This window comes from Panulirus ornatus, chromosome 17, assembly GCF_036320965.1.
Source record: "Panulirus ornatus isolate Po-2019 chromosome 17, ASM3632096v1, whole genome shotgun sequence".
Classification (NCBI taxonomy): Eukaryota; Metazoa; Arthropoda; class Malacostraca; order Decapoda; family Palinuridae; genus Panulirus; species Panulirus ornatus.
Window position 1 is genome coordinate 5115001 of NC_092240.1, and position 16548 is coordinate 5131548.

A 16548-nucleotide genomic window follows, 5' to 3' on the forward strand; every position below is an offset into this window, starting at 1 on the left:
CTGGTGAGGAGACAGTTAAGATAACACTGGTGAGGAGACAGTTAAGATAGCACTGGTGAGAGAGACAGTTAAGATAACACTGGTGAGGAGACAGTTAAGATAGCACTGGTGAGAGAGACAGTTAAGATAACACTGTGAGAGAGACAGTTAAGATAGCACTGGTGAGAGAGACAGTTAAGATAACACTGGTGAGGAGACAGTTAAGATAGCACTGGTGAGAGAGACAGTTAAGATAACACTGTGAGAGAGACAGTTAAGATAACACTGGTGAGGAGACAGTTAAGATAACACTGTGAGAGAGACACTTAAGATAACACTGGTGAGGAGACAGTTAAGATAACACTGTGAGAGAGACAGTTAAGATAACACTGGTGATAGAGACAGTTAAGATAACACTGTGAGAGAGACAGTTAAGATAGCACTGGTGAGAGAGACAGTTAAGATAACACTGTGAGAGAGACAGTTAAGATAACACTGTGAGAGAGACAGTTAAGATAGCACTGGTGAGAGAGACAGTTAAGATAACACTGGTGAGGAGACAGTTAAGATAACACTGTGAGAGAGACAGTTAAGATAACACTGTGAGAGAGACACTTAAGATAACACTGGTGAGGAGACAGTTAAGATAACACTGGTGAGGAGACAGTTAAGATAGCACTGGTGAGAGAGACAGTTAAGATAACACTGTGAGAGAGACAGTTAAGATAGCACTGGTGAGAGAGACAGTTAAGATAACACTGGTGAGGAGACAGTTAAGATAGCACTGGTGAGAGAGACAGTTAAGATAGCACTGGTGAGAGAGACAGTTAAGATAACACTGTGAGAGAGACAGTTAAGATAGCACTGGTGAGAGAGACAGTTAAGATAGCACTGGTGAGAGAGACAGTTAAGATAACACTGGTGAGGAGACAGTTAAGATAACACTGGTGAGGAGACAGTTAAGATAACACTGTGAGAGAGACAGTTAAGATAGCACTGGTGAGAGAGACAGTTAAGATAGCACTGGTGAGAGAGACAGTTAAGATAACACTGTGAGAGAGACAGTTAAGATAGCACTGGTGAGAGAGACAGTTAAGATAACACTGTGAGAGAGACAGTTAAGATAGCACTGGTGACAGAGACATTTAAGATAACACTGGTGAGAGACAGTTAAGATAACACTGGTGAGGAGACAGTTAAGATAACACTGTGAGAGAGACAGTTAAGATAACACTGTGAGAGAGACAGTTAAGATAGCACTGGTGAGAGAGACAGTTAAGATAGCACTGGTGAGAGAGACAGTTAAGATAACACTGTGAGAGAGACAGTTAAGATAGCACTGGTGAGAGAGACAGTTAAGATAGCACTGGTGAGAGAGACAGTTAAGATAACACTGTGAGAGAGACAGTTAAGATAGCACTGGTGAGAGAGACAGTTAAGATAACACTGTGAGAGAGACAGTTAAGATAACACTGTGAGAGAGACAGTTAAGATAGCACTGGTGAGAGAGACAGTTAAGATAACACTGGTGAGAGAGACAGTTAAGATAACACTGTGAGAGAGTTAAGATAACACTGGTGAGAGAGACAGTTAAGATAACACTGTGAGAGAGACACTTAAGATAACACTGGTGAGAGAGACAGTTAAGATAACACTGGTGATAGAGACAGTTAAGATAACACTGTGAGAGAGACAGTTAAGATAGCACTGGTGAGAGAGACAGTTAAGATAACACTGGTGAGAGAGACAGTTAAGATAGCACTGGTGAGAGAGACGGTTAAGATAACACTGGTGAGAGAGACGGTTAAGATAACACTGGTGAGAGAGACAGTTAAGATAACACTGTGAGAGAGACACTTAAGATAACACTGGAGAGAGAGACAGTTAAGATAACACTGGTGATAGAGACAGTTAAGATAACACTGTGAGAGAGACAGTTAAGATAGCACTGGTGAGAGAGACAGTTAAGATAACACTGGTGAGAGAGACAGTTAAGATAACACTGGTGATGGAGACAGTTAAGATAACGCTGGTGAGAGAGACAGTTAAGATAGCACTGGTGAGAGAGACAGTTAAGATAACACTGGTGAGGGAGACAGTTAAGATAACACTGGTGAGAGAGACGGTTAAGATAACACTGGTGAGAGAGACAGTTAAGATAACACTGGTGAGAGAGACAGTTAAGATAACACTGGTGAGGGAGACAGTTAAGATAACACTGGTGATAGAGACAGTTAAGATAACTTTGTGTGTGTGAGAGAGAGAGAGAGAGAGAGAGAGAGAGAGAGAGAGAGAGAGAGAGAGAGAGAGAGAGAGAGAGAGAGAGAGAGAGAGAGTTAACACTGGTGACACAGAGAGAAAAGATTACACTAATGGGTGAGAGACAGTTAAGATAACACTGGTGAGAGAGACAGTTAAGATAACACTGTGAGAGAAATATTGGCAAGATAGGTAACTCATGCAAAGATAAAGATACAAGTGTTATGGCCCGGGCTGAGGATGGCCTACAAGCAGGAGAGATGGAGGAAAAAATAACATAGAAGTAAATAGAAAGGAAGGACAGAATAGGATATGATGCTACGAAAGATGAATAGAAAACGTAGGGTGAGTTGAAGATGAGAGAGGGAGTTAGGAGGGAGGGAGGGAGGGGCAGTGCGTACGTGGTAAGGGTTTGAAGGAGGAGGAGGGAGGGTGGAGGAGGGGTGAAAAGGGAGGGGGAGAAGAAGAGATGGGGTGTGGGATAATAGAGGGGAGAACAAAAGAAAGGGAGGGGTAAATAAGAGAGAGAGAGAGAGAGAGAGAGAGAGAGAGAGAGAGAGAGAGAGAGAGAGAGAGAGAGAGAGAGGTGGGGGAAGGTACTAGGAAAATAGTGGGATGATTAATTGTTTACTCAGGGTCTCTCTCTCTCTCTCTCTCTCTCTCTCTCTCTCTCTCTCTCTCTCTCTCTCTCTCTCTCTCTCTCTCTCTCTCTCTGTGTGTGTGTGTGTGTGTGTGTGGCCGAGAGCAAGAGCCGCTGAGGGAGGCAGATAATTGCCCGTTGGTTCAGCCGGCTTCATTAAAGATAAGACCATTACAGTAGAGCTAGCTTAGTAGGCTGGTGACGCTCGGACCATTACAGTAGAGCTAGCTCAACGTGTTGGTAACGCCAGGATCACTACAGTAGAGCTAGCTCAACGTGTTGGTAACACCAGGATCACTACAGTAGAGCTAGCTCAATGTGTTGGTAACGCCAGGATCACTACAGTAGAGCTAGCTCAACGTGTTGGTAACACCAGGATCACTACAGTAGAGCTAGCTCAATGTGTTGGTAACGCCAGGATCACTACAGTAGAGCGAGCTCAACGTGTTGGTAACGCCAGGATCACTACAGTAGAGCGAGCTCAACGTGTTGGTAACGCCAGGATCACTACAGTAGAGCTAGCTCAACGTGCTGGTAACACCAGGATCACTACAGTAGAGCTAGCTCAACGTGTTGGTAACGCCAGGATCACTACAGTAGAGCTAGCTCAACGTGTTGGTAACACCAGGATCACTACAGTAGAGCTAGCTCAACGTGTTGGTAACACCAGGATCACTACAGTAGAGCTAGCTCAACGTGTTGGTAACACCAGGATCACTACAGTAGAGCTAGCTCAACGTGTTGGTAACGCCAGGATCACTACAGTAGAGCTAGCTCAACGTGTTGGTAACGCCAGGATCACTACAGTAGAGCTAGCTCAACGTGTTGGTAACACCAGGATCACTACAGTAGAGCTAGCTCAACGTGTTGGTAACACCAGGATCACTACAGTAGAGCTAGCTCAACGTGTTGGTAACACCAGGATCACTACAGTAGAGCTAGCTCAACGTGTTGGTAACACCAGGATCACTACAGTAGAGCTAGCTCAAGGTGGTGGTAACACCAGGACCACTACAGTAGAGCTAGCTCAACGTGTTGGTAACGCCAGGATCACTACAGTAGAGCTAGCTCAACGTGTTGGTAACGCCAGGATCACTACAGTAGAGCTAGCTCAACGTGTTGGTTACGCCAGGATCACTACAGTAGAGCTAGCTCAACGTGTTGGTAACACCAGGATCACTACAGTAGAGCTAGCTCAACGTGTTGGTAACGCCAGGATCACAAGAATTATAATTTGTTTTCCAGAGGGTGGCAGTCATGTCCTGGTGTCATATGACGGTGTCACATGGCGGTGTCACACGGCAGTGTCACATGACGGTGTCACATGGCTGTGTCACATGACGGTTTCACATGGTGGTGTCACATGACGGTGTCACATGGTGGTGTCACTTGGCTGTGTCACATGGCTGTGTCACATGACGGTTTCACATGGCGGTGTCACATGACTGTCACATGGCGGTGTCACATGGCGGTGTCAGTGATTAACACACACCAGCCAGTAGCCAGGTATATATAATGTGTGTGTGTGTGTGTGTCGGTGTGTGTGTGTGTGTCGGTGTGTGTGGGTGTGTGATAAATAATTTTCTTTATCGTTCAGTAAATTGCACACGAGTGTAAAAGAAAACGAAGAGTTTTTACCATTTTTTTATTCATTTATTTGTGTATTTATTTATTTTACGTAGAAATAGTTTGTATGAAAGTGTTTCGAGGTGGCGTGAGTGACTGGGGGGGGGGGTCGAGACCCCCCCCCCTTTGGGCCGCCACATACCCGTGTTGGGGTTAGGGTGGCCCCACGAGGGGGTTTCGAACCCGTGTTTTTCACGAGGCTCGGGAGAGATCGGTGTGTTGGTTCGTGTCTGGGATCACACGGGTGCCACACCACCACAACACAACACCTTGTGTTCGATCATAAGTCTTCTGATGTTTGGTGATGCGAGGTTTTGTGGTGAATGTATTGACCCGTTAAGCACGACGGGACGACCCTTGAGCACGACGAGACGACCCTTGAGCACGACGGGACGACCCTTGAGCACGACGAGACGACCCTTTGAGCACGACGTTACGACCATCGGTTATGACCACGTGTTCTTATGTCCTTTGACCTTACCCTTATGCTTAGGGTCAGAGGGTAGAAGGTCGTACTAACCGACTTAGATAAAGGGTCGTACGCGTCGTGCTGAAAGGGGTCGTCGTCGGCAAGTGAAGTCGTCCCCAGTGAACTCCTCTTCCCCTCACCCCTAGTCGTCCGACTCCCTTGCAGCTGTCGTCATGTAACTCAAGTGTTCCCCTCACCCCCTCCTCCCCCATCCCCATCTCCACCGGGTCGTCCCCGCCCCGCCCCGCCCCGACCCGCCCCGCCCCGCCAGAACCTGGGGGAAGTATGCGTGTGTCCGAGATCAACATGCACCCAAGCGTTCATGAAAGTGACTGCGTCTCAAAGAAACACAACCACTGAAGTATAACCACATTATTAACAGTATACTTACGACGATAGATTATATTAAATGAAGTATAACCACATTATTAACAGTATACTTACGACGATAGATTATATTAAATGAAGTATAACCACATTATTAACTGTATACTTACGACGATAGATTATATTAAATGAAGTATAACCACATTATTAACAGTATACGTACGACGATAGATTATATTAAATGAAGTATAACCACATTATTAACTGTATACTTAAGACGATAGATTATATTAAATGAAGTAAAACCACATTATTAACAGTATACTTAAGACGATAGATTATATTAAATGAAGTATAACCACATTATTAACAGTATACTTAAGACGATAGATTATATTAAATGAAGTAAAACCACATTATTAACAGTATACTTAAGACGATAGATTATATTAAATGAAGTATAACCACATTATTAACAGTATACTTAAGACGATAGATTATATTAAATGAAGTATAACCACATTATTAACAGTATACTTACGACGATAGATTATATTAAATGAAGTATAACCACATTATTAACTGTATACTTACGACGATAGATTATATTAAATGAAGTATAACCACATTATTAACAGTATACTTACGACGATAGATTATATTAAATGAAGTAAAACCACATTATTAACAGTATACTTAAGACGATAGATTATATTAAATGAAGTATAACCACATTATTAACAGTATACTTAAGACGATAGATTATATTAAATGAAGTATAACCACATTATTAACATTATACTTACGACGATAGATTATATTGAATGAAGTATAACCACATTATTAACAGTATACTTAAGACGATAGATTATATTAAATGAAGTAAAACCACATTATTAACAGTATACGTACGACGATAGATTATATTAAATGAAGTATAACCACATTATTAACAGTATACTTAAGACGATAGATTATATTAAATGAAGTAAAACCACATTATTAACAGTATACTTAAGACGATAGATTATATTAAATGAAGTATAACCACATTATTAACATTATACTTACGACGATAGATTATATTAAATGAAGATAACCACATTATTAACTGTATACTTAAGACGATAGATTATATTAAATGAAGTATAACCACATTATTAACAGTATACTTAAGACGATAGATTATATTAAATGAAGTATAACCACATTATTAACTGTATACTTACGACGATAGATTATATTAAATGAAGTATAACCACATTATTAACTGTATACTTACGACGATAGATTATATTAAATGAAGTATAACCACATTATTAACAGTATACTTAAGACGATAGATTATATTAAATGAAGTATAACCACATTATTAACATTATACTTAAGACGATAGATTATATTAAATGAAGTATAACCGCCCCATTAAACAGTATACTTAAGACGATAGATTATATTAACTACAGGCGACAGCGCAGAGGAGGCCTGGTAGCGGGGTGTGTGCAGGTGTTTATCATACCATCACCTCATTTATAATAAGTGGGAGAGAGTCAGGCCAGGAATTGAGTCTTGTTAGTCTGTATATTTTACGTTCATGCAAACGACTCAGAAGTAGTGTTGTGGTAGTCACTTTCTAATGTGAATAAGAGCATGAATGTGTGTGTGTGTGTGTGTGTGTGTGTGTGTGAATTCTTAAGTGCGTAATGACTGTTCCTGCATTTGTTCGTGTATGATTGTGGCCTTGTGTTTTTATGAATGCCTTAGTGCCTTTGTGTGTGTGTGTGTGTGTGTGTGGAGCTGCTGGGTTCCAGGTTTTCTCTCACCATCTGCCGGGACCATTTTCTGTGAAGCCCGGCCAGCGCGCGCGCCTCCCTCGACCCCGATACAACTCCCTGGGCTTACCACAACCCAGCACTTGGGACATATTGTTACATTTCACTAAATAAAACCGACTGCGAGTGATACACGTGTCACTCATGGAAATTGCACGAAACACTGACTTCGTAAAGTAATACAGTGAGGTGGGGATTTGGGGGGCGGGGGGGTAGCATGGGGTGAGGTGAGGCGCATGCGTGAGCTGAGCATAAATATTTTCCCAGTTTATGAGGCCATCAGGCGCGGGCAGGCGCATTCCCGCTTCACCTCACGTCTATGCACCACTTGACATTCTTCCACTTACACGCAGCGAGTGTGTGTGTGTGATTTGTATGTGTATACATAGGAAGTCTTACGTATTTAGTAATAAGTTGTGTACGTGTGTATGTATTTAGTTTCATGAACGGGTCTATGAATATCTCTGTATATATATATATATATATATATATATATATATATATATATATATATATATATATATATATATATATATATATGGGATGTTTGAGGACAATATGTGGTGTGAGGTGGTTTGATCGAGTAAGTAATGAAAGGGGAAGAGAGATGTGTGGAAATAAAAAGAGCGTGGTTAAGAGAGCAGAAGAGGGTGTTTTGAAATGGTTTGGTCACATGAAGAGAATGAGTGAGGAAAGATTGACAAAGAAGATATATGTGTCAGAGGTGGAGGGAACGAGGAGAAGTGGGAGACCAAATTGGAGGTGGAAGGATGGAGTGAAAAAGATTTTGAGCGATCGGGGCCTGAACATGCAGGAGGGTGAAAGGCGTGCAAGGAATAGGGTGAATTGGAACGATGTGGTATAACTGGGTCGACGTGTTGTCATTGGATTGAACCAGGGCATTTGAAGCGTCTGGGGTAAACCATGGAAAGTTTTGTGGGGCCTGGATGTGGAAAGGGAGCTGTGGTTTCGGCGCATTATACTTGACAGCTAGAGACTGAGTGTGAACGAATGTGGCCTTTGTTGTCTTTTTCTTGGCGCTACCTCGCTCGCGCTGGGGGGAGGGGGTTGTCATTTCATGTGTGGCGGGTTGGCGATGGGAATGAATAAAGGCAGCAGGTATGAACTATGTACATGTGTATATATGTGTATGTCTGTGTATATATATATATATATATATATATATATATATACGTTGAAATGTATAGATATGTATATGTGCGTGTGTTGACGTGTATGTATATACACGTGTATGTGGGCAGGTTGGGCCATTCTTTCGTCTGTTTCCTTGCCCTACCTCGCTAACGCGGGGGACAGCGATAAAGTATAATAATTATATATATATATATATATATATATATATATATATATATATATATATATATATATATATATATATATATGTGTGTGTGTGTGTGTGTGTGTGTGTGTGTATGTGTGTGTGTTGGATCCTTGTGTACTCGCACATGTCGATTGGGAACTGAACTGCGTTGTTTTTCCTGTGATCATGCACACTGTTCGGAGCCGTGTCCTCCTGTTCACTGCCCACTACCTGGCCGGTCAGGAACATTCTGCTGAAACGTGTACAATGTTAGTGGGCGGTGTTAAGTACTCCTTTCCTTTCGCTGACAAGGCTCGTAAAAGGTGTCAACATTTGCGAGATAAGTCTGCCAATATATATATATATATATATATATATATATATATATATATATATATATATATATATATATATATATATATATATATTATCCCTGGGGATAGGGGATTAAGAATACTTCCCACGTATTCCCTGCGTGTCGTAGAAGGCGACTAAAAGGGGAGGGAGCGGGGGGCTGGAAATCCTCCCCTCTCGTTTTTTTTTAATTTTCCAAAAGAAGGAACAGAGGGGGCCAGGTAAGGATATTCCAAAAAAGGCCCAGTCCTCTGTTCTTAACGCTACCTCGCTAACGCGGGAAATGGCTAATAGTTTAAAAGAAAAAAAAGAAATATATATATATATATATATATATACAATATTTGTGAGTATGCAGACTGTGGGGAGGAGACGGTCTGGGAGGTAAGTCAGTTGTTGTTTGCAGATGATACAGCACTAGTGGCAGATTGTAGTGAGAAACTGCTGAAGTTGGTGACTGACTTAGGAAGAGTGTGTGGAAGGAGTAAGTTGAGAGAAAATGTTAATGAAAGCAAGGTTTTTATGTTCAGTATTGTTGAGGGACATTTGGGGTGTGGGTTTGAATGGAGAAAGATTGGGGAAGTGAAATGTTTTAGTTACCTGGGAGTGGACTTGGCAGCAAATGGAACCATGGAAGAAGTGAGTCATAGGGTGGATGAAGGGGCGAAGGTTTTGGACTCACTGAAGAATGTGTGGAAAGAGAGATCGTTATCCGGGAGGGCAAAAATGGGTATGTTTGAAGGAATATTAAGAGTGAAAGGGGTAGAAGGAAGGTTGATAATGAAATGAGTGTGGTAAGTTGAATGTGTGCTAGAATGGTTTGGGCATATGGAGAGAATGAGTGAGGAAAGGTTTCAAAGAGGATATATGTGTCAGAAGTGGAGGAAACAGGGAGAACGGGAAGACCACATTTGAGGTGGAAGGATGGAATGAAAAAGATTTTAAGCGAACTGGGCCAGAACATGCAGGAGGGTGAAAGACGTGCACGGGATAGAGTTCATTAGAGCGATGAGGTATGTAAGAGTCGACGTGCTGTCAGTGTACTGAACCAGGGCATGTGAAGCGTCGTGGGTAAACCATGGAAAGGTCTGTGGGACCTGGCTGTGGATAGGAAGCTGTGGTTTCTGTGTATTACACATGACAGCTAGAGGATGCAAGGGAGCGGATGTGGCCATTCTTCGCCCATTCCTGACGCTACCTCGCTAACGCGGGAAACGTCAATCAAGTAAGTAATGAAAGAGTAAGAGATGTGTGGTAATAAAAAGAGTGTGGTTGAGAGAGTAGAAGAGGGTGTATTGAAATAGTTTGGTCACATGGAGAGAATGAGGGAGGAAAGATTGACAAAGAGGATATATGTGTAAGAGGTGGAGGGAACGAGGAGAAGTGGGAGACCAAATTGGAGGTGGAAGGATGGAGTGAAAAAGATTTTGAGCGATAGGGACCTGAACATACAGGAGAGTGAAAGGCGTGCAAGGAGTAGAGTGAATTGGAGTGATGTGGTATACCGGGGTCGACGTGCTGTCAATGGATTGAACCAGGGCATGTGAAGCATCTGGGGTAAACCATGGAAAGTTTTGTAGGGCCTGGATGTGGAAAGGGAGCTTTGGTTTCAGTGCATTGCACATGACAGCTAGAGAGTGAGTGTGAACGAATGTGGCCTCTGTTGTCTTTTCCTAGCGTTACCTGGCGCGCGCGCGGGGATGGAGGGGGGGGGTGCCATTTCATGCGTGGCGGAGTCGCGAAGGGAATGGATGAAGGCAGTATATTTGCATATGTTTGTGTATGTATATGTATATATACGTTGAAATGTATTGGTATGTATATGTGCGTGTGTGGGTGTTTATGTATATATACATGTGTATGTGGGTGGGTTGGGCCATTCTTTCGTCTGTTTCCTTGCGCTACCTCGCTAACGCGGGAGACAGCGACAAAGTATAATATATATATATATATATATATATATATATATATATATATATATATATATATATATATATATATATATATATATATTATCCCTGGGGATAGGGGAGAAAGAATACTTCCCACGTATTCCCTGCGTGTCGTAGAAGGCGACTTAAAGGGAAGGGAGTGGGGGGCTGGAAATCCTCCCCTCTCATTTTTTTTTTTAATTTTCCAAAAGAAGGAACAGAGAAGGGGGCCAGGTGAGGATATTCCCTCAAAGGCCCAGTCCTCTGTTCTTAACGCTACCTCGCTAATGCGGGAAATGGCGAATAGTATGAAAAAAAAAAAAAAAAAAAAAATATATATATATATATATATATATATATATATATATATATATATATATACACACACACACACACACACACACACACACACACACACACACACACTGCATGTCTATATGACACAAATCGTAACCATTTACCACATATACTTAGCCGAAATCAGAGTTGAACATCTTATGTGATCCTGTTGAGGTGATGCTGGGGTAGGAGGTGGGCGTGGCCTCCGCCAGGACCGTTGTCCCGGCAACCGTTGCCAGGCGACGTTCTCCCCTCTCCTCCGCCTCCTCTCCCCTCACCCGTCGCCCCTTGAGGCGCGCGCGCGCGCTCCCACCCTCCTCCTGCTCTCCCGCCGCCCGCAGATATCCACCTCCCTCAGATTTTACTCTTATACCAGTTATCTTTACCTGTGTGTGTGTGTGTGTGTGTGTGAGTGTGTGTGTGTGTGTGTGTGTGTGTGTAAATGTAGTGGGTTCAGTCATTTCGTTGAGTGAGTGGCTAAAGAAAAGATCTGACATCTATAATGTGGTTTTGATATATATATATATATATATATATATATATATATATATATATATATATATATATATATATATATATAAAGACCAAGGGAATTGCAGTACATGTTTTCGTGTTGCACAGTTGCCATGGACCTGGATATGTTGAAGAGACTGATTCAAGGGGACATAATTTACTGATTTGAATATGTGACCTCTTGCAATATATGCATATATATATAAATATATGCACTACTGATACTTCCATTGATACGTGTTCTGATTTAATTGTATCATCATTTTTTACTTTGTTGAATAGCACATTTGGTCGCAATATTTTCAAAAGCCAAAAAAGTATGGGCGAAAACAAAGAAAACGGGTCAGTAAAGTGCAGCGAAAATGGAGGCATTTGTTATGGCGAGGGGTAACCTGTATATATCTTTCATAAACACAAGGACGCAGTGCGAATTAAGCGGTGACTTATATCTTGATCATTGTCTTTAACAGAGAGCAGTATTTATTAAGGAGTAACACATCTTTAATCACTATCTTAAACAAGATACAGTTTTAGGTAAGGGATAACACATCTTCATCACAACCTCATAATAGATTACAGTGTTGATTGAAGGGGATAAAAAAAATATGTCCCCAGTACGTTTCATAGAGTACGTTGTTCGCTCCAGGGTAACGTATCTATATCTTTAACAAAGACTAATATCACCACTATCTTTAACACCGTACAGCGTCAGTTAAGAGGTAAGGGTAACGTATCTTTATCGTTATCTTTAACGAAGCTTAATATCAGTTAAGGGGTAACTTATATCTTCACCACAATCTTTAACACCACGTCTCTATTTCTAAGCGCAGTGCTGCAGAAGGGGTAACATGAAGACTTTCTATTATTACCTTAATAAAATACGATGCCAGTTAAGTGGTAACTTGCGTCTTCGCTATTATATTACTACATAAATACATTGTTGTTTGAAATATATCTTCTCTTTATGAAACATATTAGTACTTTGTGGTGTAAGGGGAGACATATTTACACACACACACACACACACACACACACACACACACTCAGTAGTGTGTGTGGAGACCTGAATTTTTCCGAGTCTCTCTTTCTCTCTCTCTCTCTCTCTCTCTCTCTCTCTCTCTCTCTCTCTCTCTCTCTCTCTCTCTCTCTCTCTCTCTCTCTCTCTCGACGTTACCGGTGTCATGCAATGTGAGGATCTTCATTTGTGCATGGTTGATTTTGTCGTATTCCATTTTCTTTGGGCAGCGTAAACTTATTTCTATATTCTTTAGTTAACGTCAACATTGTATTCCATTTTCTTTGGTCGGTATTGGCATCTTATTCCATTTTCCTTGGTCACCATTTGATATCATATTCCGTTCTCTCTCTGATCAACGTTTACGACTGTACTCCGTTTTCTTTGATGGCCGTTGGTGTGAGTGTGACACGAATATATTCCTGCTCCCAAGGACGGGGCGAGGGGGGGGGGGTGATGATGACGGGGGGGGAGAAAGGGGGAGAAGGGGGACTTTCTCATAGTGTCGGCATAGGAGGGGGGGATGGGAAATGGGGGGGGAGGGGGACCTTGTCGTTGCATCGTCATGAAGTTTCTGGACATAGATTAACCACACCTCTCTCTCTCTCTCTCTCTCTCTCTCTCTCTCTCTCTCTCTCTCTCTCTCTCTCTCTCTCTCTCTCTACTTAGATAGCGTTAATGACGTAGTGATTTACTTGTCACCAGTTGCTCACATGAGACCAGGTACTGTGTGTGCGGGGGGGGGGGGTTGCTGAGTCCCCCCTCCTCCCCCACTCCCCCTAGTTGGGGTGGGGGGGAGGGGGGGATATGTGCCACAGCGTTAATGATGGGTCGGCCCGGCCTTGTGTGTGGCGCCCCCCCCCCCCCCCCCCCACAACCCTGTAATTACCAGACGTTAGTCTCGTAATTACTGGTGGCAGGTAATGGCTAATGTGTTGGTCTGTGATTGTTATCGGTTGAGATGTTCACTTGGAGCTCATTACACAGTGGCTGGTCGCTGGTAATTATAGGGGGGGGGGTGATTAGGACTGATTTTCGATGGGTATTAACCCAATGTAACTTAAGGTAATTAGTTCTTAGGATGGTATTAACCCAATGTAACCTAAGGTAATTAGTTCTTAGGTTGGTATTAACACATGTAACCTAAGGTAATTAGTTCTTAGATTGTATTAACCAAATGTAACTTAAGGTAATTAGTTCTGAGGCTGGTATTAACCCAATGTAACTTAAGGTAATTAGTTCTTAGGTAGATATTAACCCAATGTAACCTAAGGTGATTAGTTCTTAGGTTGGTATTAACCAAATGTAACTTAAGGTAATTAGTTCTTAGGTAGGTATTAACAAATGTAACCTAAAGTAATTAGTTCTTAGGTAGGTATTAACCCTATGTAACTTAAGGTACTCAGTTCTTAGGTTGGTATTAACCCAATATTACTTAAGATAATTAGTTCTTAGGTAGGTATTAACCAAATGTAACTTAAGGTAATTAGTTCTTAGGTAGGTATTAACAAATGTAACCTAAAGTAATTAGTTGTTAGGTAGGTATTAACCCAATGTAACTTAAGGTACTCAGTTCTTAGGTTGGTATTAACCCAATATTACTTAAGATAATTAGTTCTTAGGTAGGTATTAACCAAATGTAACTTAAGATAATTAGTTCTTGTGTCTTGTCTTGAGTTGGGTGTTGAATGAATTATGATTTATTAGTTTCCTCTTGTTTATCTTGTATCTTCCCTGACTATATTGAACACTGTACAACCATAAAGAAATATGTATATAGATATATATATATATATGTGTAGTATACAAATATAACATATAGAATAGTATCAGTATGTTTAGGGAGGTTATACTGTGTGTTGTAACGTGGCTGAATTATATTGTATGGATAGTGAGAGAGAGAGAGAGAGAGAGAGAGAGAGAGAGAGAGAGAGAGAGAGAGAGAGAGAGAGAGAGAGAGAGAGAAGGATGTGAGAGAGTAAGGATGTGAGAGAGTAAGGATGAATGTGAGGGAGTGAATCAGGATGTGAGAGAGTGAGTAAGGATGTTGAGGGAGTGAGGGAGGATGTTGAGGGAGCGATGGAGGATGTTTGAGGGAGGATTGTGGAGGGAGTATAGGATGTGTAGGGATGTAGTGAAAGTGTAGGATGTGATCCCTGATAGTCACAGAGGACTGTTGGTGTTGCAGAGGGCGGTGGAGGGAGCGAGTACCCGTATCTGAGGGAGATGAAGGAGAGACTCTTGCTGTCTCGCGACCCGCCTCTGGCCAGCATGGACGAGGCCTCCTCGCCACACGAGGCCACAGACAACCAGATGCTCGAGGTCCACCAGACACCAGTTGGCACCGTTGTCAAGGTCAGTGTTAAGTTACTGCCTCCCTGCCTGCCTCCTGGCCTACCCTGCCTGCCTGCCTGCCTGCCTCCTGGCCTGCCCTGCCTGCCTGCCTGCCTCCTGGCCCTCCCTGCTTTCCTCCTGGCCTACCCTGCCTGCCTCCTGGCCCTCCCTGCCTGCCTGCCTCCTGGCCTTCCCTGCCTGCCTCCTGGCCTACCCTGCCTGCCTCCTGACCCTCCCTCCTTGCCTCCTGGCCTTCCCTGCCTCCTGGCCTTCCCTGCCTCCTGGCCTTCCCTACCTTCCTGCCTCCTGGCCCTCCCTGCCTCCTGGCCTTCCCTCCCTGCCTGCCTCCTGGCCCTCCTTCCTGCTCTCCTTCTTACCTACTGACTTTCCCGCCTGCTTATTACTCACTGCTGTGTTCCACGTTCACTGTTACTCCCGGCTCCAGGTATAGCTCTTCACTGCTGGGCTTGCTTGGTCACTGTCACATCTACGTGGCGTATACCTTCTCACAGTATATTCGTATATCACATATCTACTACTACTACTACTGCGGTATAGCTTCTCATCAGTATATTCGTATATCACATATCTACTACTACTACTACTGCGGTATATCTTCTCACAGTATATTCGTATATCACATATCTACTACTACTACTACTGCAGTATATCTTCTCACAGTATATTCGTATATCACATATCTACTACTACTTCTACTACTACTACTGCGGTATAACTTCTCAGAGTATATTCGTATATCACATATCTACCCCTATTGCTGCTGCTGTTGCTACTGCATAATTTAGCTTGAGATTATCATTAATCGTCCACCTTACGGTGTCAGTGTGAGAGATGTGCTCATTATACGCCATGTGTGCGTATCGTAAATACGTTGTTTGGTCGGTATTAAGTCATCGTTACGTCATTCGTAGTATGTGTGACGTCATCACATCACCGTAGACCCACCATCACCATCACATCCCCATCACCTACACATCACCCTTCCTTACCCCCATCTCTTACCTAACACGTTAGCACACAGCCTTGACTCCTCCAGCCTCTCTCTCTCTCTCTCTCTCTCTCTCTCTCTCTCTCTCTCTCTCTCTCTCTCTCTCTCTCTCTCTCTCTCTCTCTATCTATCTATCTATCTATCTATCTATTTATCTATCTCTCTCTCTCTCTCTTTGATAGGGCGGTTAGAGGAGAGGAGGAAGAAGAGGTGGGACAGTGTGAGGGACAGTTTGAAATGGAAGAGACGATTGAGGTATATATCTCTCTCTTTCCATCTGTCTGTCTCTCTGTCTATCTACCTGTCTATCTATCTCCAGCCCCTAATGGGCGCACCAGTGATTTTCACAACTGTCTTCATCGGTCGAGAGCAGGAGGAGTGTGTGGGGAGGTGTGTGTGTGTGTACTGCCATCTTGGCCTCAATGGCTGGACTGGGGGGGGGGGTAGTGGTGGAGCGGTGGGAGGGGACATGACTCTCTCGCTGGGGAGCTACTCCCCGGGGAGGAGGATCCCACTGGGGAGTCGCGCCAGGGGGAGCTGGGTGACGGAGAGAGAGAGAGAGAGAGAGAGAGAGAGAGAGAGAGAGAGAGAGAGAGAGAG

The 16548-nt window shown here is 42.9% G+C and overlaps 1 protein-coding gene across 13 annotated transcripts in view; it reads left to right on the forward strand.

Moving 5' to 3' along the window:
• Window positions 1–16548, forward strand: part of OtopLa (Otopetrin-like a) — a 620636-nt gene that overhangs the window by 341159 nt on the left and 262929 nt on the right. For all 13 annotated transcript variants that reach the window (XM_071671811.1, XM_071671822.1, XM_071671813.1 and 10 more), the window contains exon 3: window positions 14794–14960. In XM_071671811.1, the coding sequence (XP_071527912.1) occupies window positions 14794–14960 (167 nt within the window). The remainder of the gene's footprint in view (window positions 1–14793; window positions 14961–16548) is intronic.